Source organism: Amblyomma americanum, chromosome 2 (genome assembly GCF_052857255.1).
Source record: "Amblyomma americanum isolate KBUSLIRL-KWMA chromosome 2, ASM5285725v1, whole genome shotgun sequence".
Taxonomy (NCBI): Eukaryota; Metazoa; Arthropoda; class Arachnida; order Ixodida; family Ixodidae; genus Amblyomma; species Amblyomma americanum.
This window is the reverse complement of record NC_135498.1, coordinates 212761881-212787492: the sequence shown is the minus strand read 5'-3', so window position 1 is coordinate 212787492 and position 25612 is coordinate 212761881. Positions and strand designations below refer to the sequence as shown.

General features: G+C 48.2%; 1 protein-coding gene across 1 annotated transcript in view; it reads right to left on the bottom strand.

Annotated features, from left to right (window-relative positions):
• LOC144122126 (putative ATP-dependent DNA helicase HFM1) overlaps positions 1-25612 on the bottom strand; it is a 364149-nt gene that overhangs the window by 66331 nt on the left and 272206 nt on the right. Inside the window, exons 21-23 of the mRNA XM_077655666.1 lie at positions 18081-18166; positions 6865-6948; positions 5971-6110 (exon numbers count right to left, since the gene is read on the bottom strand). Coding sequence (XP_077511792.1) covers positions 5971-6110; positions 6865-6948; positions 18081-18166 — 310 coding nt within the window. The remainder of the gene's footprint in view (positions 1-5970; positions 6111-6864; positions 6949-18080; positions 18167-25612) is intronic.

The following is a 25612-nucleotide window of genomic DNA, read 5'->3' as shown; positions in this document are numbered from 1 at the left end:
CACGGCGCCGCTGATTCGGCCTTGGCTCTGGCTGCCGAAGTGGTTCAAGATGACGGAAGCTCCGACCCTGTCTGCATTTTATTCTGTTTATTTGTTTACTCTTTGTGTACGGGGCACGCGAGTGCACGCGTCTTTAACTTTTGTGTGTAGGGCGATCCCGCCACCGTCTGCTCCTGTCCACCTTACACGCCGCCGCTTTGCTGCCTTGATGGGTAGCCATTATCCTCTCCCGCTCCGTGTTTTCCTTTTTTTTGTTTCCCTCGTCCGGGGTCGGCTCCCCGCGGCTTCGGGGTGGGCGGCGGGGTACAACACGTTTTTCTTTTTTATTTGTTCCCCCTTTTTTCCCTTTCTATCTGTATCTTTTCTAGTATTCTTTGCCACCGTTTGTTTCTTTTGTTCATGTGTCGTACATGTGTGCCAGTGCCAACTCCTTAAGAAGAGGAAGAAGACCCCTGTAACTTCAGTCTTGAGAAAGGACAGGCTCTGTCCGAAACGTCGACTCAAAATAAATCTATGGCTAAATGAAGCGTTTTCAACTTTGAATTTTTGCCTCTAGCAACCAAATACGTTTATCTTTCTATACTATATATATATATATATATATATATATATATATATATATATATATATATATATATATATATATATATATATGTTGCGACAACGAAAACAAACGAAAAATAGTGTGTCCCTGCCCGTGCCGCTAAGTATAACGGGCTAACTGGCTAGACAAATATTAGGTTGGTGCACCCTGAAAAGGTTGTAAAATAATGAGCGCCTGTCTGCACCACGTACCTATAACATGCTTAATAAAATTTGAAGATAAATGAAAAGGCCCGAAGGCAATGGTAATGTTACCACCCATACGTGGGCGAAATGGGAAAAAATGAAGGGGGGGAGGACAAGCTATATAGCGACCCACAGCCGGGGGAGCGGGTCCGGGGAGACACCCCTGACCTCCCCTGGGACGTAGCGGAGAGGATGGATGAAGTGGATGGGTTGTATGGTTGTGGGGAAAGTGGTTATGGGCATAGGGATGGAAATGGGGACAGCGAGTTTTTTGCTCTGATCCTTCAAATGTATTGACTTCATTGCTAGCCTGCCTGGCCAGGACCGGGAGGTCGTCAATATTGCCTAATGGTGCGGCCCCGCTCACGGGATGCCCGACCACCCACCAAACGCAAAGGATTCCGACCGCCGGAGACAGGAGAACCTAACACGAGGTCAGCTACCTCGGGCCCCTCCACGACGACAGGCTAGACAAAAATTATTGTGGGAGGATAAAAAGAACGAAAAATAGTGTTCATGACAAGCTAGACATATATTAGTATGGGCAGAGAAAAAGAGAAGAATAATGTTACCCAGCCTACAGGCTGGACATATATTAGTGTGGGTAGAGAAAAGCAAAGAAAAATAAGGCATGGAGAACTACATATGCGTTCACAGGAAGTAGCGTACTCGTTAGCACTCTCGCTGAGGAACGGAAGGATGGTGGTCCGAATCCCGCCGTGCACAAGAATTTTTTTCTTAGCGAGTTCATTTAGTCATGTGTGTGACATGACTTGAGACCGGGCATGACCTGAGACCAAACAACGTCATGGCCGCAAGTATGAGCCATTAAGGGCACAGGGTAAGCCCTATACTTCCCATGCATTTTAGGCCATGTTGAGGTACATTTTTCTCACTAACTAATAACAGTAGCCTAATAATACATATATCATTGTTTGCCAAATTTTGTGCTCTTTTTACTGAACTAGAATATTTTAAATGTGTTGAAAATTCGATTCTTAATAAAAATTTTTCCGGTAGTACACAAATCTGGCCTTTCTTTGCGCATTTCAAAATTCATAACAGAATAACTGCTCAGTGAAATTGCTTAATTCTAGTTCAGTAGTTGGCAACACTTATGTAGATGATTGCAAAAAAAAATCAGCCGTCTGTCTTGAAAGACATTGGAAATAATGGTAACTTTGTAAGAAAAAAACACTGTTTTGAGATAATTGAGCGTAAAGAGAAAAAAGAAGTGAAAAACCATTTTTTATTCGCAGAAACGCCTCCATAGTAATTGGTTTAATAGCCCCCTGCTTCGTAGTCACTGTCGCCGTCATTTTTTCGCTTTTCGGCTTGTCGTTTTGAGTGTCAGGCCTCTTTTGTAAGCTGTCGTGTTGCTCGGTCCGCAAAGTACATGCGCTTATGGTCAGCTTCCCTCAGCCACTTGATGGTGTTGCTCCCTGGGTTCAATCCACACGCCTTCAAAACGTTGGCCCGTGCGATGCTACCATCATTAAATGAAAGAACAGCATCCAGTGTTGCCATCCGTAGGGTCCGAAGCCTAACAAACACATTCTTTGGCGCGCGTTCCCAAACAACATGGTTGAACGACTCATTTGCATTTTGAGTTCGCCCATGCAGGCACTTCTCTAGGAGCTCAGCCTTCGATAGCTCCCTATAAATGGGTTTGATAGCCTCCAAGACAGATGCAGGCAAACTCTCCTTGTGGAAAAATGGCTTGCCCTCTGACTGACTTCGGTTGAAGGCACACCACGTATCAGGTCCCTTTGGGCAAAGTCCATGGCATGGGTCATCGTCTGTGGCCGATAAGTGGAAGAAGGTTGCCCAAACGGCCTTTCGCATTTCATCCAGGTTTCCTACATTTCTTCTGAAGGCCAAACCATATACGTCTGGAGCTTGTCTATTACTGCATCAGTCAGTTGGCCTCGGCCCGAGAGGCTCTTTCCATCAGAGAGTTTTCCTGCTTTGTTTCCTTTTTTTAGCCTTCGTAACCTTGTGCCCATCCTTTTTTGCACGTGCCCTATGCACTCAACCTTGGATATTTCAACGGAATCACCATATGGCATTTGTGCCTTCACAGCCATAAAAGCCTTGCTGTCACCATCCCCAAGGTATTTGACGTATCGAACGCCGTGAAGCTCCTCACTCCTGCCGAAAATTTTCAGTGCTCCTGCGACTTCCATTCCACCGCTGGTGCCTTGGTAGTTGCTTTGGCACACCTCTCTATGAAGGGGGTCACTGTTTGTACCCTTGATGCTGCACTTTGGACAACGTTTAGACAAAACCTCCATAACCAGCACTTTCCCAGAGTCTACACTGGTCGCAGAGACTATGCCGTTATTGGAAGTATGGCCTCGCTTCTGCAAGCTTCCATCAAGAGCAACTGCGATGTCTTTATCCCCCTCATTCAGCTGCACAGCTTTGTCAGCTGCCCTTTTCATCGACTCCTGAGCAGCAGCTTCGATGTGACCTAGAAGCTCTTGATTGTATTTCGCAAACTTTGTCGGCGGCTTAGGAAGGTTTAGCATAGCACAGAGTATATTTCCTGCAGCCATTCCCTTACCAATGGACCTCAAGGCATACACTAACCTGAGGTTGGCTTCATAGAGGCCAGAAGTAGTTTTCTTCGACGTCTCAAATCGTTGTGCGGCACTACACACTTCACAGTTCAAACTGTAAACGCTTGCAACACCTACCCGTTTTGTCACAATTTCGATGAGCTCAACACTTCCACCGCACTCTCTGCACACACAAATCTGTGTAATTGCGGCACAAATGCCGTCCATGTCCATTAAGGCATATTGGCTGCTGCTCTGTAGCACATCCTCTTCCTGGAAGCACAGAGAAAATCTTGAAAGCTTCGATGTCGAGGAGCTGGCGCGTTCGGCGTTCGGGATCTCATTCGGTCGTGGACATCCTTTTGCTTTTTCACGATGAGCGTAGCGGTTGCCGTGAAATTCACGCCTGACGAAGGCCTTCTTTGCCCTGGGCATCTCAACTTATCAACAGCAACCAACACCGGCACAATTTACAATACTGATCGAAAAGCACAGCGCTCGGTCGCAGCTGCATGAAGGTTGCAGAAACGTGGAAAAGACGTGCAAAGCGTCTCAGGATTGTCTTGGCTAAAAAAGAGGAGGTGTACAATAGTTGCCAGACAATTTTTTATATGTAGCTGATTTTAGACAAGTTTTGAAATCAGGTGGTGGACTTTTTGGTTGAAACAATTGACGTTAATTCTGAAAGGGGGCGTGGCCGCTCACTACTTGGTTTCGGAAAAAGCGTTTTTCAGCCGTAAATATGGCTTTCTGAGGAAAGTGCGATCATGGAACATGTGTAGAAAGAATTGAGCTTCTAAAATTCCAAAAGAAAAAAAAAACGATTTTTTTCTAATTTTACCGTACCCTGTGCCCTTAAAGGCTTTCACCTTAAAAACACCAACACCGTCACTCGCACTGGTCCATATAGTAAGAATATCTCACTCTGGGATAAGCGCACAGAATGTATACGCTGAGCAGTTATCCGCTTTCTGCAAAGAATTGAATTCTGGGCCAACTCTTCGTTCTCACTGATCTCCGCACTTTGTATATTTTCAAGCTGCATATGGAGTACAGTGCAAGCTATCAGATGAGCGGCGAGCGTGGTTTCTTTGTAACCTTTGAGAAAATTCCCGTGCCCCTGCCATTTAAGCAACAGTCAGTTTAGTCCGACATATACCACACGCCACACCGCATGAAAACGGAATTTCGCAGACAACTTTGGTCCCTAGCTTATTCAGTACACTGTGGTTCTTGCTGCACTAGTCTCGGCGTTGCGCAATTCTTTGGGCGCGGGAAACATCGCACGCAGACCGCCCCTTCCCAAGACCCTCTTCACTCGGCACTGCTATGATGCAGGGCCTTATTCAGCCCTCTGCCAGCGCGCGTCAGCCAAAGACCACTTTGCAAGGCGCAGGACAGGAGCTAATGAAACCGCTTTTCGCTGAACGTGTAGCTCTCTTTTAAAGGACGACGACTCAAGGAAGGGGTTTTCAAAATGAATGGTTCCTCTTTCCTCGATGCGTTCACTGACGACCTCACACGAGGCATCATGTGTATGGCAGTGAGTAGCAAAGGTCCTTATTCCGGTCAATTGAAAGAGATCGCAATACATTAAGAGATCTACGTTTGAGAAAAAATTATAGGAGATAGAGTAGCGACGGTGATAATAAGCTACAGATTGTTGAGGCTGTCGTCCTCCCTCTAGTACGCTCACGCAGGCCAGGAAACATGCAGCTGAGACAGGACTCGTACAAAGTTTCCCTATGCTCCATGAGACCTCTATCCTCTAAGACGTGAAAGACTGGCTTCGTCAAAGTGGTCCCGACTTCCGAGTCCGGTTCGGCGCGTGTCCTTAGACTACACCCCGGTTTCCGCCCAAGGAGGAAAGAAAGCTATCTGTGCCCAGAAAACGTGACGCTGGGTGACTAGGTTTAACGCAAAGGCCGCCTCGGTGTTTGTGAGGCCATATCCGTGGGCCCTTAACGGCGGACAGGGTGGAACAACAAGGTGGCGTCCATCAATGAGGAGGTGGGGGGGGGGGAGGGGGGGGGGCTGTTACCATCTGTTCCAGTATAACTGCGCCTCACGGGCGAGGGAAACGAAAGGCGCCCGAAGTTTTTGTTTTGTCTCCAGACATACGCAATGAAAAATTCCAGTCATAAAACGACGAAAATTTTAAGCATGCTTCGCGGTTTGGTGCATTTCTAGCATGACTGCTAAGCTCAGCCAGTACACGTTGCTTGGTCGCCGCAGAGATATGACGTCAGAAAGCATCGCTGTTCAAACAGATAGTCCCTGGCTCAAAATGTTGAATTTCCCGCGATCCGTTGCTATCCATGACTGAATAGTTTTTTGTGGATGTGTGAGCGCTGCGAGCGCCTAACACAGCCAAGAGCCGGCTGGCAGTGAGGTGGCCCTAAGGATACATTCACATTGGCGAGTAGCAGCCGTCGGGCGACCGATTTCGCTCAGTTAATTACGGTCCATGGAGGACCACTCGCTAAGCGGGAGGGAGCGTAAAGAATTGGCATAAACCTCTCGCGTGACCTCAGCGACTCGCCGGTTTGAAAGAGTCAAGGGCCACCTATTCCAAAACGCCATTGCGTTTGCCGCGAGCACTGGGAATGCAGTCACTCACAGTATGCGCTGGTGGAAAAGCAGCCGGTCGTCGGCGTCCCCGATGAGCAGATGCACGGGGACCAGGTCCAGCGAGCCGGGGCCGCCGCCCACCAGCTGAAGCCGGAGCGACAGCGTCGCCAGCTCTCCGCGACATGACTCCTGCGGCGCAGTGCTGCCGTTGGCTACCTTTGTCTTTTGGCGCGCTTCTCCTGCCACCACCCAGTTTCCCACCAAAAGGTTAGCTCCCAGTAAACAGGGATTTGAGAATGAATTATCGATATACAGTCAGTAAGCGTTCCTCTCTAGCCTGATTCCTATTATCAGATATCTAACAACGCAACAAGAACAATGCATCGAAGACTCCCGTCGTAATCCGGTCAGCGTGGCTTGCCGATAGCTAGTGCATGTTCAGTGGCATCTGCACAAAAGGAGATCTTCAGACGACACTACCGCATGCAGTGAGGAAGTGTACGCTGTGATATGTGCCCCGTGCTTACCCCAACATTTGTGCGCACCTGCTTTAATTGAATCCCCGCTACTGTTACTGTCGCCGCGGGCTTCGTTCCCTATGGCAGGCGACATCAGCTTGGCTATATATGCCCTGCACGTAGTTGGGCGTTTATGCTGCTTGCGGGGATATTCTTTTACGGCTCCAGCAAACGGGCTCGTTCCTCGCACTTATCTCTGCGCTTGGCTGCAAGCGTTATTAAAACCAGAGCCACGAAGCTAGTGTGCCGTACGTGACCCGGAGGCTGCCACCATACGCGTTGTTGGCAAGAAGCCTGTGCCATCCTTCTCGTGTTTCGCAAGAGTCTGAGCGCAATCGACAGCAGCGCTCCATTCCTCAAGAGGATTTCGCGCGTGCGCATTCGAGTGAAACGCGCAGAAGCGGCGAAAAGAGTGATGGACCCACCTGTGCCACGTGCAACTCGTACTTGGGTATGCGCCTGGCCGCCAGCACCAGCTTGGATCCGAACGGCGGACGGCGGCCCACCACCTGCGACGGCGACACCAGGGGGCGCTCACTCGCTATCGCCACTCGAACATATTAAAACGTGAAGGTGTCGGTCATGAGGTAATTATTTTCTACAGGAAATATATCGAGGAAATTAAGTTGAAATAACATGGGAAGGAATTAAGAGCACAACAACTGTCCAGGTACACAAAGGATTAAGGCAAGGTTGTCCTCTATCACCGCTGCTGTTCATGCTTTATATGATAAGTATGGAAAGAAGGCTACAAGGAAGCAATCTAGGTTATGATCTGTCGTACACATTAGGCGGAAAGGTTGTTGAGCAAAGACTACCGGGTTTAATGTATGCGGACGATATTGTACTGTTAGCAGATAGCCAGGAAGATTTGCAAACTTTGGTGAATTGCTGTGGAGACGAAGGAGAGAGTCTAGGTTTCAGTTTTAGCGCAACTAAGTCAGGTGTGATGGTTTTCAGCGGCACAACTGATCAGGAGCTTACAATACAAGGCCATGAAATACCCAGAGTGGCCGGATACAAATATCTCGGGGTATGGGTAAACAAAGGGCATATGTACACGGAAAAGCATGAACAGTCTCTCATAGCAAAAGGGCGAAGAGATGCCGGGATAATGAAACATAGAGCATTGTGGGGGTACAATAGGTATGAGGTCCTCAGAGGTATTTGGAAAGGAATAATGGTGCCGGGGCTTACTTTCGGGAATGCGGTTCTATGCTTAAGGGCTAAAGTTCAGTCGCGGTTAGAAGTAAATCAGAGAACTGTCGGAAGATTAGCATTTGGTGCCCACGGGAAAACCACAAACGAGGCAGTACAGGGGTATATGGGCTGGGCAACGTTCGAAGCAGGGGAAGCTCAGAGTAAAGTACTATACGAAGAACGCCTGAGAAAATTGGATGATAACAGGTGGGCAGCTAAGGTATTTAAATACCTGTACAGAAAGAGCGTTGGCACACAGCGGTGGAAACGAACTAGAAAGCTGGTCAGTAAGTTTGCCAGAGACGAGGAAGGAGAAAGAAAGAGCATTAAACGACCGGTTAAAAACGTCGAAGGTAATAATTGGATAGATTCAATGGAAAAGAAGCATGTGTAGAACTATATCGATGCTGGAGAAGGCAGATCAGGAAGGAAACGTTTTATGATAACTCAAGAGGCAGTTCTCTCCTCTTTGAAGCTAGGTCAGGGTGTCTTAGAACGCGCAGCTACAAAAAGAAATTTAACGAAGAAGATGACACATGTGCTGTGTGTGGTAAATCTGTAGAAACAACAGAACACCTCATCCTAAAATGTGATGGTATCCATACCGATGTCGATGCAGGCACAGTCACTCTTCCTGAGGCCTTAGGGTTTAGAGATAACAATAGTCATGTAAATAAATCTGCGGTGGAAATTAGCAAAAAGCGATTGGAGGATTGGTGGCACAAAAGCAGAGAAGTGGCATAGGTTTTAAAGTGTAGGAAGACGTATTTTAAAGAAAATGGCAAATTTTATTAACAACTTACAGCAGATTTAAAGAAAAATAAAGGAAAAAAACTGAGCATAGTGGCAACAACCACTGCCCCGTTTCAAAGGGGACGCTCCTACCTTCCATCCATCCACTCTAGTTTCTTTCTCCAGGCAAGACGAATGGATTAATGCACGCGGATTATATAGTGCTAATGGCTGACGACAAGGAAGATTTGCAGAAGTTGATAGACGTCTGTGGTACAGAGGGAGATAGATTAGGTGTCAAGTTTAGTAAAGAAAAATTGAAGTCATGATATTTAATGATGAGGACGGTGAGCATAGAATACAGGAGTTAACGCTAGAAGTAGTACAGAAGCACAGGCTTCTTGGGATGTGGATAAATAACGGTGCTGAGTATCTGACAGAGCATGAAAAATATGTAATGAATAAAGCTAGTAGTAACGCAGCTGTCATGAAAAATAGGGCACTGTGGAATGACAATAGGTATGAAGTGGTAAGAGGAATCTGGAGTGATGGTTCCTGGTCTGACTTTCGGCAATGCGGTCCTGTGCATGAGACCAGATGTTCAAGCAAGGTTAGGAGTCAAACAACGCGGCGCATGGAGCCTAGCTCTGGGAGCACATGGAAATACACCAAATCAGGGGGTACAGGGTGATATGGGATGGGCGTCGTTCGAGAGCAGAGAAGCTAGCAGTAAGATAGCATTTGAGGAGCGATTGAGAAAAATGGGGGAAAAGTAGTGGGCTAGGAAAGTTTTCAGTTACTTGAAGAGGAGGAATGGCGACAGAAAAAACTGGTGGTGGTTTAGCTCTGGTTAAACATGGAGTGACGCGATAGCTACAGGTGGCCGAGTTGAACTTGGTCACGTGACCAACCACGTGATCAGCCATGGCGCCGCGCAACCGGCAGCTGCTCCGCACCACGTGACCTAGCACGTGACAGCGTGGCGGTGCCGCCACGCTGAAGGCTCGTAATGCTACTGTAATGTAGCTATCGCTACAAAATGGAGAAAGCGAACTAAAACATTCACAAGCAAATATCTGGACAGCAGTAGGGGGGCAAATCAGCAATTATCGGTTAAGAAAAAGGTTAAAGAAACAGAGAGAGCTCTGTGGAAAACAGGGATGCCGACGAAATCGGCACTGGGAGCATACAGGATCTTTAAGCAGGAAATTGCCAAAGGAAATATGTATGATAATTGTAGGGGAAGCTCTTGGTTGTTTTAGGCCAGGATGGGAGTTTTGTGGACTAAGACATTTAGTCAGGTACCATGAGATAGAACGTTGTGCGGTGCGTGTGGAGAGGAGCAGGAAACGGCTGAACACCCTACGGTGGAAAGCAGCGGGGCTGATTTAATAAAAACATTGGGGTTCAAGCACAGTGAAGGAAAAGCAGATTTTAAACGGGTAGAAGTGGCCAAGTGAAGGTTACCTGATTGGCGGCTAAAATCAAGACAAGAGTAAAGTTTCATTTTTGTCGTGGCTGGTACGATCAACAGATGTGCCCCATGCCAAAGAACAAACACAGCTCGAGGAATTGGAGACACCCGTTCATCGGAGCTGCATGTGTGAACGTCAGCTTGCCAGAACAAACACCGAAAATCTCTAAAACGCTTTTTACAACCTGTGGTTTGTCGCTCTCATTTTCAACATTCACAAACACAATAAAATCATCCACATACCTAAAACACCTCACAACACGTTTTTCCTCTTTCATGCACGCTGCCACGCGCTTGTCAAATTGGCCTAAAAATATTTCACTAAGTATTGGGGCTATGCAGGAGCCTATGCAAATACCATCTTTCTGCACGAACAACTTGTCGTTAAAACAAATGTAGGTAGAAGAAAGGTAACATTCAATTAACGCTACAAAGTCATTAACAGAAACCCCGCTGCTATTTTGGAACTTGACAGCCCCCCAGCTCTCAATCCGCTCTTTTACTGCGTCTAACAGCTCTGTTTGGGGAATGGAATAGAAGAGCTCCTCAATATCAACTGAAAAAGCAAGATTGGCTCGTGAAGCACCATCTTGCTCACCCAAAAATTCAATCACATCCTTTGAGTTGCTGACACGAAAATGGTCTTCTGCGTCTAGTTGGCTAAGGTGCTTTTGTAGGTATTTTGATACCAAGCCTTGCCAGGCTTCTTTCTCGGATACAATTGCTCTGAGAGGCATGCCTTCTTTGTGGGTTTTTGCAGAACAAAATACATTCAGCCCCGACATATTCGCTGTTTTTACAATTTAGTGCAGCCCTGTCAAACTCATCTGCTCACACAGCAGTGCGGGTGCGTGCCGGTGTTTGATGCCACGTGTGTGCTTGGTAGGGGAGGCACAAGGTTGGGGCGTGAGATTTGTGAGAAGATAACTGTGTAAGCACAACATCACTTGCCTTGTCCAAAAAAGAAAAAATGTACCTAAGGAATAGTTTGCCCCATTTTGATTAGAATGTGCTTGTACTGTTCCTGCCCAGTGTGCACATGCTCCACTCAAAATGTATCTAAGGAATAGTTTTGCCCCGATTTGATTAGATTGTGCGTGTACTGCCTCAGCCCAGTGAGCGCATGCACCACTCAAAATGAATTTATGTACTTTTTTCTCGCAGTAAAACCTCAGTTGATGTTTAGCGCCCGTCCTGTCTTCTTCTCTGTCTGCGTCCCAGTTTTATGCGCTAGTCTTTTAATTAATGATGACATACCAACTAGCCCAGCTTTCCGCATTGATAGCATTGATTTCTCGTACATCGGGCCCTGTGCTTCCTTCTTTTTTGTGTCGTGATCCTTCAGTTACTTATGTGAACCTTATAGCACTCACTACCTACCTGGCAAGAGTGCTATCCTTCGCCCTGAGGAATGGACTGGTACCGCCTGATGTGCAAGCCTTGTTCCATCCCTGCCAAGCGTCCGTGCGACATACTAGAAGAATCACAAAGATCTTCCGTGCCGAACTCTGGAGGCACATCCGGTATTTCCATTCGTGTTTGCGTGTGCATGCCGCGACCAGGACAAGCTGCCAGGTAATCTGTGATGCCTTGATCAGGACTTGGGCTAGAGAGGCAGCTAATGTTACCGAGTTCCTGTGGTCTTGTGGCCTGCCATCATTGTGTGCCTGGAAAAAAGCAGAAGGGGATTTTCAAGATGTTTCTAAGAAGAAAAAAGTGTTGTGTTTAGCGCAATGTGGTCTCCCAGGCAAAGTTGAAAGGGTTTTGAGCTGCGGGCTTAAATTTTGTAATGAGGTTAACGAGACACCGCTCGGACTCCTTACGATGGTTAGGAAAGTTGGTCAATGTGCAGAGGGGGAAGAGAAAGATAGATGTATCTCCGAAAGTGTCGACTGCTTGTCAAGTAGAAAGCCGCGTTCATTCGGGGCAACGCAAGCGTGTGAACAATACGATTCATTACCTCAGGAAAAACAATCTCTCTTTGCTGACTGCTGACAAGGAGGGGGGATTCGTCGTGTTTCCCAAAGAGATGTACCATGAAAAGGCTAAGCAGGCTATTGATAAGAATTTTACCCCCTTGAAAAGATCTAGCAGGAAAGTAAAATCTGAAGCATTAAGACTGTGTGAACAGAGGAGTTTGACAGGACTGCACCAGACTGTAAAGACAGCGAATATGCCGGGGCTGAATGTATTTTTTTCTGCAAAAACCCACAAAGAAGGCATGTTTCTCAGAGCAACTGTATTCGAGAAAGAAGCCTGGCAAGGCTTGGTATCAAAATACCTACAAAAGCACCTTAGCCAACTAGACGCAGAAGACCCTTTTCGTGTCAGCAACTCCAAGGATGTGATTGAATTTTTAGGTGAGCAAGATGGTGCTTCACGAGCCAATTTTGCTTTTTCAGTTGATATTGAGGAGCTCTTCTATTCCATTCCCCAAACAGAGCTTTTAGACGCAGTAAAAGAGCGGATTGAGAGCTTGGGGGCTGTCAAGTTCCAAAATAGCAGCGGGGTTTCTGTTAATGACTTTGTAGCGTTAATTGAATGTTACCTTTCATCTACCTACATTTGTTTTAACGACAAGTTGTTCGTGCAGAAAGATGGTATTTGCATAGGCTCCTGCATAGCCCCAATACTTAGTGAAATATTTTTAGGCCAATTTGACAAACGCGTGGCAGCGTGCATGAAAGAGGAAAAATGTGTTGTGGGGTGTTTTAGATATGTGGATGATTTTATTGTGTTTGTGAATGTTGACAACGAGAGCGACAAACCACAAGTTGTAAAAAGTGTTTTAGAGATTTTCGGTGTTTGTTCTGGCAAGTAAAATTTCACGAGTGTCATGGTTAAGTGTGTTGAGCCACCGCCGATTTAAAGGGTTCAGCACCCGTCCGTCCGTCCGCCAGCCAGCCTGCCAGCCAGCCAGCCAGCCGTCCGTCCGTCCACTGGGCTCAATATAGTTTTAACGGCAGACCAATGTTTTGCGGTTAGATATACGAATGATGTGGTACTTTTTGCGGATAGCCAAAACTAGCCAAACTCCTATCCAAAATCTGTGGGAAGAAAGCAGGAAACATTACGTTCAAATTCAATGCTGAAAAACTGGGTATGGCGCGATAAGTTTAATGGCTTAAAGCCCATTTATACCGAATAAGTCATTCTCTACCTAACAAGCAGAGATCGCGATTTGTCTACGTAGCATTCCTGGGGCTGTAGTGCAGCGATTAAACAATACGCCACTGCCCCGACAGGTGGCTGTTTTAAACACAGCCACTAGTGATCATTTAATGAGAGCGGGACTGGAACAGTATCAATAGAGACGCGGAATGCAGTGCGGAGAGAAGTACAAATACTAGACGTGGATCGATAAAAATTATAGGATTCCATTGAAGTCTTCTTAATAGCCCCAATGCGAAAGCTTTTCCCTGTCGTGATTCTCCATATATTTTCAGGTACTTTCTGTAATTTTTGTTCCTCTTAATTTTCTTTTTTTCTTTTATTTGATCTATTTTGTTTTTAATCCTCTTCATTTATTTATTACTTGTTATTATTTGATTTGTGGTTTATTTTATTACATATACGTTGCTTAAGAAGTGTTGATTAATCAAATGTTACATTCTTGTTTTATTTTCCGCACAACTTGATATCGACAGTTCGCGCGGACAACCTCCGTCACACAACTTCCGTCTAGAACTTCCGCCTAAGACTTCCGTCTAAAACTACCCTCTACCAGCTTCCGTCTACAACTTCCGTCCACCCACTCATGAACCAAGAAAGGCTTTGGAATTAAAATTAATAAAAATAACAGGACTGCACATAGATCTCCTTAAGAGCGGATATGCGAAAATATTTCCCTTTCCTCTATTTACCCATCTTTTTTTCATTTTCCACGAATTTCACCGAACCCACGTTCTTTGCGGAACTCGAACCCACCACCTTTAGCGGGACTCGAACCCACGACCTTTAACGGGACTCGAACCCATCTTTGCGGGACTCGAACCGACGAGCTTTTTTTATTGCTATCATCATCATTATCATCATCACCACTATCATCGTCGACATCAACGACTATCACTGTTACTATCATCACCACTATCATCATCGCTATCACCAATTATCACTATCGCTATCAGAACTGGTGAACGAGGACCCCTGTGATGTCATCATCATCAGCCTGACTACATCCACAGCAGGACAAAGGGTTCTCCTAAGTCTCTCCAATTCACTGTGTCCTTTGCCAGCTGTGCCCACCGTATGCCCGCAAATTTCTTAATCTCATTAGCCCACCTAACCTTCTGCTGCCACATGCTACGCTTGCCTTCTCTTGGAATCCACTCCGTTACCTTTGAGGACCATGCGGTTATCCTGCCTTCGCGTTACATGTCCTGCCCAAGCCCATTTCTTCCTCATGATTTTGACTAGGATGTCATTAACACTCGTTTGTTCGCTGACCCACTCTGCACGCTTCCGGTACACCTATAATTTTTCTTTCCATAACTCGCTGTGTTGTCCTTAACTTGGCCTGAACCCTTTCCGTTAGCCTCCAGGTTTCTGCTTCGTAGATGAGTACCGGGAAGATACAGCTGTTGTATATTTTTCTCTTCAGGGATACTGGTGATTCAGGGATACTGGATCAGGCTTGCAGCGTCACGCTTGCCGACTGGCTCGCGCGGGCGTCGGAACCACCGTCGACATATCGGCCTTACGGAGCAACAAGGTCGTCACGTCTTACGAGCCGCTGATTTCGTTCACTCAAGCTAGGATTGAGAGCAGCACAATCGTGGCGCGAGAATGTACTCGTCGCGTAATATTTTTTGTATTTCACGGGCTTACTTTGGAGCTTGGAAAAAAATACATATGAGGCTTTCTTTATCACATATAAATAGAATGGGAGTCTGCGAAGGTGCCCTCCAACATGGCTATTCACATTTGCTGTCTAAAGTAGATATTTACGTATTTAGAAATATTATTTTAATTGCCCATTAATTAGTTGCAAAACAAAAAGTTGCCTGTGATGCGCAAGCCGGTTGGTAGGTGTATGTAAGTGGTTTCCCTGGCCACCCTCAAATATCTTCTTTTTCAACCCTTGGTTAAAGTTAGCCTGGACAACCTATATAGCGGTTGGTTATATTCAGCGCATTTCTCTATCACCTGATTGATAGTCTGAATAAGATATATTGTGGAATATCCTTTACAAAAGCCTGCCTGATCACTTGGTTGATTAATGTCTAAGGTTGCCCTGACTCTATTAGCGATTACATTAGTAAATACCTTTCTCTGCTTTTCTGTGAATTAAGATAATGTGACGTTCTTCCTAGCTTCTGGTATGGTCGCGGTCATAAGGCATTGCGTATACAGGGTGGCTAGTTTTTCTAGCACAATCTCCCCTCCGTCCTTCAACAGATCTGCTGTTACCTTATCCTCACCAGCTGCTTTTGCCATTTGCATTGCGCCTAAGGCTTTCTTTACTGACAGGATGACGCATTGCTGTGCGCTACTGTCTCTCCCATTAATGTTCTGATTGCACAGGCTACTGCTTAGATTTATGTAGAACTCTTCGGCTACTTTAACTTTTTTATCCATATTGCTAATGGCATTACCTTCCTTTTCTCGTAACGCATTCATCTGGTTTTTACCTATGCCTAGTTTCCTCTTCGCCGCTTTTTGGCTACCTCCGTTCTTAAGAGCATGCTCGATCCTCTCCCGAACTTCCTTATGTCGGCTACCTTGCGCTTATTTATGAACTTCGATATTAGCATCACAAGGGACCAACTTCCGGCGGCGCATTTTGCGGACACTTCCGGCGTCAACATAGCCGACTAATGTATTTTTATAAATAACTTCACTGTAACGCTTAGCGATACCACACTCGCCATAGTTGCAGAGTTATAAACTGCGAGCAGATATTAACCAATTCTTGTCAGTATTCACCCGTCAGGACGTCACGTCATACCTTAACATGATGAGTCTGACACCAGATATTTGTTAACCAATCCAGTATCCCATCGCTACTTAATAATCGTAAGACATCACCTGCATCTGACCACGTTGGTTTCAATAACAAGTTAGTTTAAAGTAGATCACACAGCAGTTCGGCAATCCTGTGTGCTCTTTTTCCACAAACACTGTCATCCGGTCTAATTCTTTAGACAAACGGCATACAGCAAAATTCATACCATTCTTTAAAAATCTGGCGATCGTTCATCACAGCTTAAGTACCGACCCATTTGGTTAGCAAGTACCTCCGGCAAGCCACTGGAACCTGTCGTACATTCGCGAGTCATAACCTACACAGAAGAGCGTAATCTTTAAATGTCACCACGGATTTCGCAAGGGATATTAATGCGGTGGGCAGATAGCTGGGTTTACCAATGACTTGCTTCCATGTAGAGGCTTTGGCAACCAGGTCGACGCTATATTCACAGATTTTGGAAAGGTTTTGAACGCGTTCCTCCCCACAGACTACTACTCAAACTAAAACATTTGAACATTCACGTGCATGTCCTTGCAGGGATAAAAGATTTCTTAACATTCCGAACCCAAGTTCAAAAATATTAAAAACTATAACTCCTGTTTCATTCCGGTTATGTCTGGTGTTCGACAAAGGCGCATGCTTAGTGATTAGCTTTTTCTAGTTTATAATAAAGATTTGCTTACCTGTATGTCGTCCCGAGTGCGATCCTTTGCGGATAATTGAGTTACCGACCGAAAATTTTCTACTGGCTCTGAACGTCTAGCATTTAATTCAGGCCTAAACGCAAAAATGTATGAAGTTCAGACTGCCGTTGACTCTAAATCTTACTGAAACAAATGCATGTCATTCACACATTCAACTTCCAAGATTATAACTTTCCACTCCATAGAGTACTTGCTACCGCATACGAATACCTAGGAGTAAGTCAACAGCTACATCTGACATGGCATCATCACATGAACGTTACTCTTACATCTGCTAACCGCTCCTTCGGAATAATGAAACGCATACCAAAACAAGCGCCTTCATACCTAAAAAGCTCGCGTGCACCCCATCAAATTACACCCAGAATCGAATATGCATGCGCCATCCGGGACGCTGGCCAAGGCTACGTACGTAACATTGAGTACGTGCAAGTCAAGGGAAGAATGGCGCGGGAGAAAAACACGAAGCCCCGATGGTAATACACACACGAGCGCCTTGTGCCTATGTGTTACCATCTCGTACATACTCGTCTTTTTTTGCCGTGCCGTTCTTGGTCAGCAACTTGCCCAAACCTTTATGTCTCTGAATTCCTGCAAAGCCGCGCTGCTCTTTGGCGATGGTGGTAAAACTTTACCGTCATGAGAGACAAGTAGGACGAAGGCTTAGTTGTCATCTTGAGGTATCTTGCACGGGCCCTCACGATCCGCATCATGCGCCGCCTCAGGATCGGCTGCTTTCGGACGGCGGACTGCGCGGTTTGCACTCTTTGCGACGCAGCCGACAAGACGCTGAGCCCCTTCTTCTTCAAGGGTGGCCGGAGCTTGCTGGCGACACCACCACATCGGTGGTGTCATATATGAGACTGGCGCTGTCTGGCTCCAGGGAGGAAGCTATCCACTCTCCTCAGAAATGCTGGCATTCCGCAGCTTGCTTCAGATTCTCGCCGAATCTGGCATCGCAGCTCGCTTCATCAGCGCCAGTTCTAACTTACTTTTATTTTTTTAATTCAGGCATAATATTCTTCGTTGGAAATTTCCCTCCCATACATCCCACCGTTCGAGCCGTGCGCTGGGCTACGCAAGAGTACCTTCAAGAGCCCCAGGTAGTGTAAGTTAATCCGCAGCCATCCACAGTACGGCATCCCTCATAACCCATGTGTTGCTTCGGGACGTCGTACCCCACATACCGACACGGTTGAGGCGATGCGCGAGTTTGCGAGCCCATCTTGATGGCCGGTGAAAGCACCTTCGCAACGGTTGGTTATGTTTTCTTTCATATGTCGCTCAAAGAACGGGTGCATGTTCCTCGAGGTTTGGATCAGCAGCCGAACGCCGAAATCACTGATCCACCGCGTGGGGTGAATAAATGGATGACTTGGTTTTCACTCGACGATAGTTCCAGCATGCGCTGGCCTGACGTGAACGCCTTGAAAGTTTACGGATTTTTATGGCGATGCTGCCTTACTCTGCCCGTAATCCTCAGTTCGGCACGAGTAACAAAACACGCTGAATAGCCCTGTGTTTATCTCAAAAAGGAGAGGAGGCATCGCAAGCGCTGTGTACCAGCTCCAGCTCCCGGGGGTCCGCGCTGGCCAACTTGTCCAGGGAGGTGAATCCGGCCCTGACCAGGCTGTTGGAAAGCGCCGGGCCTGCAAGCAAGAGGGAAAGCGCACCACGTGTTTCTGAGTCGTGCCCTTTTCAACGCGCACCACAAGGCACTGGTCCAAAATCTGACAACCTTTTCGGTGAAGAGGCCGACACAGTTAGGCGTCATTGGAAAGTTCGTGCGGTCAGGTGCCATGGCTAGTAACAGGTGCAATCGCTGACCCTGGCAAAGTTGACAGGCAGCAAGCGTCGCTGTGTTACGGTTGTAAACTGGGATCAGTAAAGCCTGTGAATTTCCTGGGGCAGGCAAGAAGCGCTCTGTGCTGAAACAGCGCATCCGTGTTGTTCAGGCTTGGATCACATTTGTAAGTACCAATACTGCCTATGCTTCGTGCCAGCTTCCTCTATGCTCTCATCTTGGTTGCCTGTCTTGGAGTGAAGCGGTCCTGTACCGACAGATTACGCCGTTTAATGCCAAAGAGGTTACTTCAACCTAAGACGGAGCTTTCATGAGGTGTCGTCACTACCAGAGGTTTTCGCCATCATTGTGAGGCCATGTCAAACAGTTTCTTTCGCGCGGATCCCTGAGGCGAGGCTAGACCGCCACTCACAACTCATCCTTTTCGGCAAGGAGGTCACGGGGCTTTGATGGCAAAAAAAATTATTTGTAAACTGTTGTGTCCGTTTGTATGCCTCGCTTTTTATGCGGCCCCGAAGTTTAACTGCTGAAATCGACGATGAAGTACTCTGAAAATTTGGGTGGCCTTCTTAGCCACATCTTTAGACGAGGAATGAGTGTCAAATGTTTTTGAGATTTTACTGCTAAAAGAACTCCGGTTAGAATCGGTTGCAGTGGCCTTATATTGTATGCACAAATCATCACCTTTTAGAATCTTCGAGCACCTTATTCATATCTACCTTATCCAGTACCTTATCGATATTATTTCAACTCGATATTATCATATCAAATTATACTTATCACGCCCAATAATTCGCACTTATGCATTTTCTGGGGTGGGCCTACTTCCCAAAGTTTTGGGGTCCTTAAGAATTCCACGTTTCAAGTTTTGGGGGTCCTCACTTTTGAACTTTAACGGCGCCCTAGAGTTGGCCCACTAGTGGTCACGCGGTGTTGAGGTCACAACCCCCTCCACCGCATACATACATATAGATCGCGGAGTGGCACAGTGGTGCAGCAGTTACGCGATGCGCCACTACACCGACAACAAACCAGTAACACAGTTGCAAACACAGTCACTGGAGGGGGTTGTGAGAGCCGGGTCATTTGAGGAGCGATAGAGAAAAATAAGGGAAAAGCAGTGGGTTAGGAAACTTTTCAGATACCTGTATATAAAGAATGTTGACACGAAATGGAAAAAGCGAACTAGAAAGTTGACAAGCAAATATCAGGACAGCAGTAGGGGGGAAAATCAGCAATTTTCGGTTAAGAAAAAGGTTAAAAAACAGAGAGCTCTGTGGAAACCCGGGACGCAGACAAAATCGGCACTGGAAATATACAGGATGTTTAAGCAGGAAATTGCCAAAGAAATATCTATGATAATTGTAGGGGGAGCTCTTGCTTATTTGAGGCCAGGACGGGAGTTTTGCGGACTAAGACATATAGAGTCAGGTACCACGAGATAGACACGTTGTGCGTTGCGTGCGGAGAGGAGGAGGAAACGGCTGAACACTTGATACTTTTCTGTAAAGGGCTTCACCCTGTAGTGGAAAGCAGCGGGGCTGATTTATCCAAGGTAGTGGGGTTTAAGTACAGTGAAGGGAAAGTAGATTTTAAGCGGGTAGAAGTAACTAAGCAAAGGTTATCTGGTAGCTAAAATAAAGACGAGTAAAATTTCACAAGTCATGGCTAGCTGGCTTGAACCACCGCCCGATTTAAAGGGTTCAGCCTCCAGCCATCCATCCATCCATCCATCCACCCACCCACCCACCCATACATCCATCAATCCATTCATCCATCCATCCATCCATCCATCCACCCACCCGCCCACCCACCCGCCCACCCATCCATCCATCTATCCATCCATCCATCCATCCATCCATCCATCCACCCACCCACCCACCCACCCATCCATCCATCCATCCATCCATCTACCCACCTATCCACCCATCCACCCACCCACCCATTCATTCATCCATCCATCCGTCCGTCCGTCCGTCCGTCCGTCCGTCCGTCCGTCCATCCATCCATCCATCCATCCATCCATCCATCCATCCATCCATCCATCCGTCCGTCCGTCCGTCCGTCCGTCCGTCCATCCATCCATCCATCCATCCATCCACCCATCCATCCATCCATCCATCCATCCATCCATCCATCCATCCATCCATCCATCCGTCCGTCCGTACATCCATCCATCCATCCATCCATCCATCCATCCATCCATCCATCCATCCATCCATCCATCCACCCACTCTTCCTGAGTTCCTGCAAAGCTCACGTGCAACGCCAGGGTGGGCATGCGGCAGGCAAGTGCACTGAATTTAGAAACGGAGGGTAGTTTGCTCACCATCCGGTGGACATGTTGTGAAGACGTCATGAGATCACATGACAGCTCTCGACCAATCAGAGAATTTCGTGCGGAATTTCAAATTTGGCGGTTTTCTGTTATTGGTCAGATGGGGCCATACGACCGTGATGACGACATCAAAGATTTGAGGATGGGGATTTTGTTACAGAGAAGCAGAAATCTTAATGACGACAGCCTGAATGCACCGCGTTAAAAAATAATTTCACGACTGATTCATCTATTTTGACCCCGCTTGTTTTGTCGCAGGTCGACATTCTTTGTTAACCAAATTTAAGAATTTTAAGTTTCTGGTATGATAGTTTCTTCTCAGTATAGATATTGTCACTGAGAAACGGTTGGCGTAAGCAGGACTGGTTTACTTGCTTTAATTAGACGTGCAAGACGTTGGAACGCGCAAGGCAGCAGCCAGCACGAGAGATGAATAAGACGAAGCATCTAACCCCGAGATGGCTCAAGTCTTGCCAACTGCCAGGAAATGCAGTTTAGCCGCTGTATGGCGCCACTAGAGTAGTTAGTAGCGTAGCATTGCTCCCCCTCTCTTGAAGACACCGACTAGGTGTGGTAGCAATTGCAGGCCGGACCACAAGGGTAGTCGCACGTGTCTGGCGTGTGGTGTAGACACGCGCGAGGGGCTAGCGGGCGTGGTACGGCTTCATCCGAGCGACGTGGACAACTTCGGAGGTCGGCCGTGTGGAAGAGCGAACTGTTCCTTGGGGGAGAACTTCGTAGGTAACTTGACTGAGCTGGCGGAGCACCTCGTAGGGGCCAAAGTATCTGCGTAGAACCTTCTCAGAGCATCCCCTCATGCGGATTGGGCTCCACACCCAGACTTGTTCGCCGGGCAAGTAACGCACATTTCGGTGGCGGAGGTTGTATCACTGAGCGTCGTGAACTTGCTGGTGCCGGATGCGCTGTCGAGCGAGTTGGCGGACGGCCTCAGCGTAACGAACAAATTGGGCAGCACCCATAACAGAGGGGGTAGCGCTAGCTGGAAGCAGCACTGCATCCAGCATGGTTGTGGCTTCGCGACCATGTACTAAACGAAATGGAGTGAAGCGTGTAGTTTCGTGGACTGCAGTATTATAAGCAAAGGTGACGTAAGGGAGTATGGCGTCCCAGTTCCGGTGGTACGCGTCGACATACATAGAAATCATGTCGGCGATCGTCTTGTTGAGCCGTTCGGTAAGGCCGTTCGTTTGGGGGAGGTCAGCGGTTGTTTTGCGGTGACTGGTGCCGCTTAGGCGCATAACCTCCGGCGTAAGGGCCGAGGTGAACGCTGTTCCTCTGTCAGTTAAAACGATGGTGGGTGCACTGTGACGAAGCACAATGTTTTGAATGAAAAAGTTCGCAATTTCGTCAGCAGTACCACGGGGAAGAGCTTTAGTCTCACAGAACCAGCTGAGGTAGTCGGTGGCGACCACAATGTAGCGGTTGCCCAACGAGGACTCCGGAAATGGGCCGAGTATGTCCATGCCAACTTGGTGGAAGGGAACCTGAGGCGGATCAATAGGCTGGAGTAGGCCGGCTGGCTTAGTCGGCGGCGTCTTGCGACGCTGGCACTCGCGGCAAGTTCTTACGTAACGTTTCACAACTGCAGCAACCCTTGGCCAGTAGTATTTTTGCCGTATTCGTGCCAAAGTTCGACAAAAACCCAGGTGACCAGAAGATGGGTCATCATGGCTTGCCTGCAGGACTTCGTCGCGAAGGGCCGTAGGCACGACGAGTAGATAGACAGCTTTTGTTGGACTGTAGTTTTTCTTATACAGGACGCCGTCACGTAAACAGAACGACGACAGCCCGCGCGAAAAGATTCGCGGGGGAGACTGAGCGCTTCCTTCTAGATACTCAATGAGGGACCGTAGTTCGCTGTCGTCCCTTTGGTGTTGAATGTTGGTGTTGGTGTTGGCGTCAACTATAATTCGGTGCTTTGTGAGCGGTGTCTGCCTAACCTTGGAGGTCGAGGCAAAGCAGTCGCAGAAAGACTGGATAACGCTTTCCAAGCAGCGTTTCTGGTTAGTTGGGAAGTTTGGGTTCACGTCAGTGTTTATGGGAGTGGTCGGTTGCTCCACTGATGCCGGGGCTCCGGACAAAGCGTGCTGTCCCGCGAATTCGCTGAGTTCCTCGAAATACGCAATAGCTGTTCTGCCAGGCAAACACTGAGGTTCACAACCAAAATTGGTCACCAAGACTTCGGTTCGGCCCTTGTCCAGTTAAACAATTCCTCGAGCAACACAGACTTGCCGACCAAGGAGCAGCGACATGTTGGTTTCAGCAATGCCACGAATTTTGGTGCAGTAACAAACATGCTGGATCTTGATGGGATCAAAACGTGGTCGTCACAGACGCATAACAGCCCTGCGTGGCTCGGTATCGTCGTCGACCGCACCTTGGGTGGAAAACGACAAGATTATCTACTGGAGTTGATAACGGCACCGTACTCTTGAAGGAAATCCAAACCGAGTATGAGGTCTTTGGAGCACTCGGGTAACACAGCAAACCAGCCAGGCAAAGTAACACCGCGGATCTGGATTCGCGAAGTGCAGACACCGATCGGAGTTACCACGTGGCCACCATCTGTCCGTATCTGCGGCCCAGACCAAGGGGTCAGAACCTTCTTCAAGACGTGGCTAACCGTCTGCTCATTACCGAAAAATTGGCGCCAGTATCCACGAGTGCGGTAACGTCGTGGTTGTCGGCGGATACCGGAATTTCGGCGGAGGCCAGTCGGTCGCAGCGCGTCGTCGAGGACGTCGGGTCAGGTCGTCGTCGGTCGGAGCGTCGCGGCGAATCGTCGGGTGGAGGCTCTTGACTCGGTCCAGTAGCGGCAGCCCTACCCCCGAAGGACGCCGTCTTCAGTTTTCCCGACGTGGGGACGTACCTCTGAACTGGCCAGAAGATGACGGGCGGCCGGGCGAAGAGAACCGCCTTGGGGATGGCGATCGGGACTGGCGTCGCTGCGAGGTCGAAGATTGCACGTTTTCAGTCAAGTACTGTTCGATATCCCGTGGTCTTTCACCGTAGCGTGGTCGAGGTGCATCAGGTGAAAACCCCCTTAAACCCATCCTGCGGTAGGGGCAGTAGCGGAGGATGTGACCAGGCTCTCCGCAGTGGTAACACAGCGGCCGATTGTTTGGCGCACGCCAAACGTGCGCTTTGCTCACGGAGGGCCTGAACTGCGGCACGGAGGGTGCTGTTGCGATTGGCTCCTGCAGGTGTTGCATAGGAGCGATGGGGGGAAAAGGCACGCATCGCTGGCCCGGGACTTCGTAGCGCCTCGCTGTACGTCATAACGGAGGGCGCCGGGTGTGGGGAGGGGGGTGGCTGCACAACTCGTCGGATTTCTTCGCGGACCACGTTCGTAACGGCAGCGACGCTGACCTGTGGACCTTCAAAGCTATGTTTCGCCAGTTCCTCGCGCACCAGGCTTCTTACAAGCTCCCGAAGGTCCTCGGCGGGCAGCGACGTAGGCGTGTACAGGGACTGGGGACTGGGAAGCGGCTGCTACAGTAGCCTGACGTCCGTAGTGGGCGCCCCGTTCCTGTAAAGAGCGCTCGATACTCATTGCCTCCTTGGTGAAGTCGGACACTGTTCGTGGCGGGTCACGGACCAGTCCGGCAAACAGCTGCTCTTTTACGCCACGCATTAAGTGGCGTACCTTCTGGGCTTCGGGCATAGCAGGGTCGGCCCGATTGAACAGTCGGGTCATGTCCTCGATGAACATCGCGACGCCCTCGTTCGGCTGCTGTGATCTCGAGCGCAGGGCGATTTCAGCTTTCTCTTTTCTTTCGCTGCTGGTAAATGTCGCTAGCAGCTCTCGACGAAAAGCCTCCCAGGTGGTAAAGGAAGCTTAGTGGTTCTCAAACCACGTTTTGGCCGAGTCCTGCAGCGCAAAGTAGACGTTGCGCAGCTTGCGCTCCCCGTCCCACTCATTGGAACCCGCCACTTGGTCCAAGCTGGCCAACCAGTCTTCGACGTCCTCGAACCTGTCCCCGTGGAACGGTGGCGGCGATCGAGGTGCGTGAAGGACAAATGGCGGGGCACTCCCGGAGTGCTGACTTGTCTGACTAGCCGCGGTGGATGTCATGGCCCTTACCGGCGCTGTCAGTTGGCCGAACTCGGGTTGTAGGCCTCGCAGGCGGCGGCTCGCCTTGTGGACTGGTGGTGTAGCCACGCGTTGAGAGCTGACGTCAAAGGTGTCCTCGAGGTCAGCGTACATGGGCCGCTACCCCGCACCTCCACCAAATATGTCACTGAGAAACGGTTGGCGTAAGCAGGGCTGGTTTACTTGCTTTAATTAGACGCGCAAGACGTTGGAACGCGCAAGGCAGCAGGCAGCACGAGAGATGAAGACGAAGCATCTAGCCCCGAGATGGCTCAAGGCTTGCCAACTGCCAGGAAATGCAGTTTAGCCGCTGTATGGCGCCACTAGAGTAGTTAGTAGCGTAGCAATATGCTACTCCATTGCAAAAAATAGAAACCAAAATTTTCGCTTTGCGAAAAAAAAATATTAGCATTGTTGAGCACGAAATACTGTGCGAAAGCAGTTTTCTTTTGCAGGTGGACACCAATGCCACATACCTGAAAGCGCGATTGAAATGTTCACTGACCCCAAAGATCCAGATAATCGCACCTTCAACACCCATTGTATGCCAGCACCTTATGCTCGAGTGCCACTTTTCTGCAGCGATGTTGTCAAGTCCAACGCGTATTGCTCCAGTGGCGTATTTCTGCCACAACGTTGCCCTCGCGAACGCATGCCCTCGCCAACTCATATCTCTGTCACTACCGAAACATAGCACAAAGCGTGAATATTAAGGCGATAGCCTTTAATGGCTCATACTCGCGGTGGCCGTCCATGACACTCAACACGATAAGAAAAACAAACATTTGTGCACGATGGGATTCGAACCACCATCCTTCCGTTCCGCAGCTGAGCGCGCT